This window comes from Juglans regia, unplaced genomic scaffold (assembly GCF_001411555.2).
Source record: "Juglans regia cultivar Chandler unplaced genomic scaffold, Walnut 2.0 Scaffold_726, whole genome shotgun sequence".
In the NCBI taxonomy this organism is placed as follows: Eukaryota; Viridiplantae; Streptophyta; class Magnoliopsida; order Fagales; family Juglandaceae; genus Juglans; species Juglans regia.
The window spans coordinates 2,942-6,020 of NW_023362155.1; the positions used below are offsets into that span (position 1 = coordinate 2,942).

Consider the following 3,079-nt stretch of genomic DNA (forward strand, 5'->3'; position numbering starts at 1 on the left):
ATTTAAAAATAAATTAATTTTAACATATTTAAAAGTTTATCAAGTGCTCTGCTTGGCTATGGGCTGGGAAAGCCGGGGCGCACGATTTCTACCGTTAAGATCGTGCTCTTGGATGCCAAATACAAGCAGTCACGCAATCCCAAGCTTAGAGCATCTGGGTTGGACAGCTCAAATTCAAATAAAATTAAAGAGAAAACTTTATAATCTTCAAAGAGAAAACTAATTTCTGAAAAATGATTGATCTCACGTTTATCAACAATGAAGTGATTACTTTACATATTTGCACATCCACCATAAAAACTAATTAGTTTTAAAAGTTGGAAGAGTGATTGTCTTGTCTGTTCCATTCACCAATGCAATAGGACATACAGCCTGTCTTTGATCGCCATGTTGAAATTAACTTCCTTAATTTTTTAAATTATAACTCAAATCATACGAAAAATATTAATTTTTTACTCTTAGTTGCAATATAGTTGTCATTATTTTTATCATTTTCCACTTAAAATAATTCCTATCCACTTGGTTTTTCTGGAAGTTAAGTCAACTATATCAACCAAGAGGCCAGAAATACGGTTTCAATTTATCCACTTCCTTCCTGAAGAAAAACATGGCTGATCTTGCCTCTAGCCTCGCCAGTAGTCTCTTGAAGAAATTAGGCTCTTTGGTTTATCAAGAGCTCTACTTGGCATGGGGTGTCCAGAGCGACCTGCATAAACTTGAGAGCACGATTTCTATCCTTAAGACCGTGCTCTTGGATGCTGAAGACAAGCAAGCAAACAACCCCATGCTGAGCATCTGGCTTGGATGGCTTAAAAATATCTTATATGTCGCAGAGGATGTGGTAGATGAACTTGAGTACGAAGCTTTAAGGAAGCAAGCGATTACGACATATGGAAGCGCTATGGCAAAGGTATGCCATTTCTTTTGTTCATTCATGGCACTTTCATCCCGTTTAAAACTGGCTCACAAAATCAAGGACATTAGAGAGAGTTTAGATGAGATTAATGCTGATAAGGTTCAGTTTAATCTCACTGAGCGGCATGAAGAGGTGCATGTCAATCCCCTGTGGAGGGAGAAGACCCATTCCTTTATTGATCCTTCAACAGTATTCGGTAGGGATGGTGACAAAGAAGAAATAAAAAAGAGTTTGATGCACCCAAATCCCACTAGAAATCTTAATATAATTGCCATAGTTGGATTAGGAGGTATGGGAAAGACCACACTTGCCAAGGTTGTTTACAATGACGAATCCGTAGTTAAACATTTTCAGTTGAGAATGTGGGTTTGTGTACCTGAGAATTTTGATGTTACAAGATTGGTGAAAGACATCCTTAAATCTGCTGGTGGTAGAGTTGATAAGAATTCAAGTAATGAAGATACATTGCAGACTAGTTTGAGAGAACTTTTAAAGGATAAAAGGTTTCTACTAGTTTTAGATGATGTCTGGAATGAAAATAGAAATAAATGGACTGAACTGAGAGATTTGCTTAATGGAGGGTCACATGGAAGTGTCATTGTTGTAACGACACGTAGTCACAGGGTTTCTTCCGTTTTAGACCCTGTTTATACACATTCTGTAGAAGGTCTATCAAAAGAAGAAAGTTTGTCTTTGTTTGTGAAATGTGCATTCAAGGAAGGAGAAGACAAACTATATCCAAATCTCTTGCCAATTGCAGATGAAATAGTGAAAAAGTGTAAAGGGGTTCCACTGGCCCTGAAGAGTTTAGGTGGTCTACTTTATTCGAAAGTCGATGAAAGCGAGTGGGAATTGGTGAGAGGTAACGAGATTTGGGAATTGGAAGAAAATGAGGGAGGCATCTTACCTGCATTGCAATTGAGCTATAATCAAATGCCAATTCATTTGAAGCGATGCTTTGCTTATTGCGTTAATTTTCCAAAGGATTATGATTTCAGTAATATCCTTTTAATTGAACAATGGGTGGCACATGGATTAATCATCCAAATGTCTCCTAACAAAAAACAAGAGTTGGAAGATATTGGAGAATTGTACATTAAAGAGTTAATGTCGATATGTTTTTTCCAATTAGATCTTCAAGAAAATCATTTTGGCATGTATTCCTTCAAAATGCATGATCTCGTCCATGATCTTGTACTCTCTATTGGCCATGAAGAGTGGTCGGAAATAGACTCTGACAATAAAGACATGGCCTCGACAGTTCGTCATTTGTCAATTTCATCTAGTAGCCAACAAGTTTCGAAGTTCTCAAACAAGTTAACTAATGTGAGGAGCATCATGTACCGAAACGAACCACACGTTTCCTCAGTTGAAGCATGCATCTCAAGATTCAAGTCTTTACGTCTGTTAACTATACCTTATTCAGATTTTGAGAATTTGCCAAGTTCCATTGGTACTCAAAAGCATTTGAGATATCTCGGCCTATCTCTTAATCAGTCAATCAAGAAGCTTCCTAATTCCATTTGCAAGTTACACAATTTGCAAACCTTGTTACTTGATGGATGTAGAGACCTTGAACGACTGCCCAAAGATATGAGGAACATGATCAACCTTAGGTTTCTTACGATTTCAACAAAAGATACATGCTTGTTCGTGAATGGAGTATGTTGCTTTAATTCTCTTCAGATTTTATGGGTGGTGGAGTGTCCAAGACTCGAATGCTTGCTTCCACAGATGGACAGGTGCCTCACCAACCTTCGTATGTTGGTTTTTGTGGAGTGTGAAAGTTTGACCTCTTTGCCACCCATTATCAAGCACCTAAAAGCCTTAGAGTCATTGTACATTTGTGATTGTGAAGAGATAGATTTGACGGGAGGAGGAGGAGGAGATGCACAGGACCTCAATTTGAGACTCCAAATCTTGTATATAACAAATTTACCAAAGTTGGAGATTTTACCCGAATGGCTCCTAGGATCTGCAAACACTTTAAAGCACCTACATATCGAGCAGTGTGAAAATCTGAAGGCGTTGCCAGAGTGGTTACCAACTCTGAAATCACTTCAGACATTGGAGATCATTGAATGCAATGAGCTATCATCTCTACCGGAGGGGATTCGTCATATGAAAACATTAAGAAAACTGGTGATCATTCCTGAGCTCTAA

General features: G+C 38.1%; 1 protein-coding gene across 1 annotated transcript; it reads left to right on the top strand.

Annotated features, from left to right (window-relative positions):
* The first annotated feature begins 607 nt into the window (after window positions 1-607).
* LOC109018192 (putative disease resistance protein RGA4) lies at window positions 608-3,079 on the top strand. Its single transcript, XM_019000364.2, has one exon. The coding sequence runs from the start codon at window positions 608-610 to the stop codon at window positions 3,077-3,079; it is 2,472 nt and encodes an 823-aa protein (XP_018855909.2).

Bases quoted from the DNA above. Each gene is read 5' to 3' on its own strand.
- LOC109018192 (XM_019000364.2), top strand. From the start codon at position 608: ATGGCTGATCTTGCCTCTAGCCTCGCCAGTAGTCTCTTGAAGAAATTA.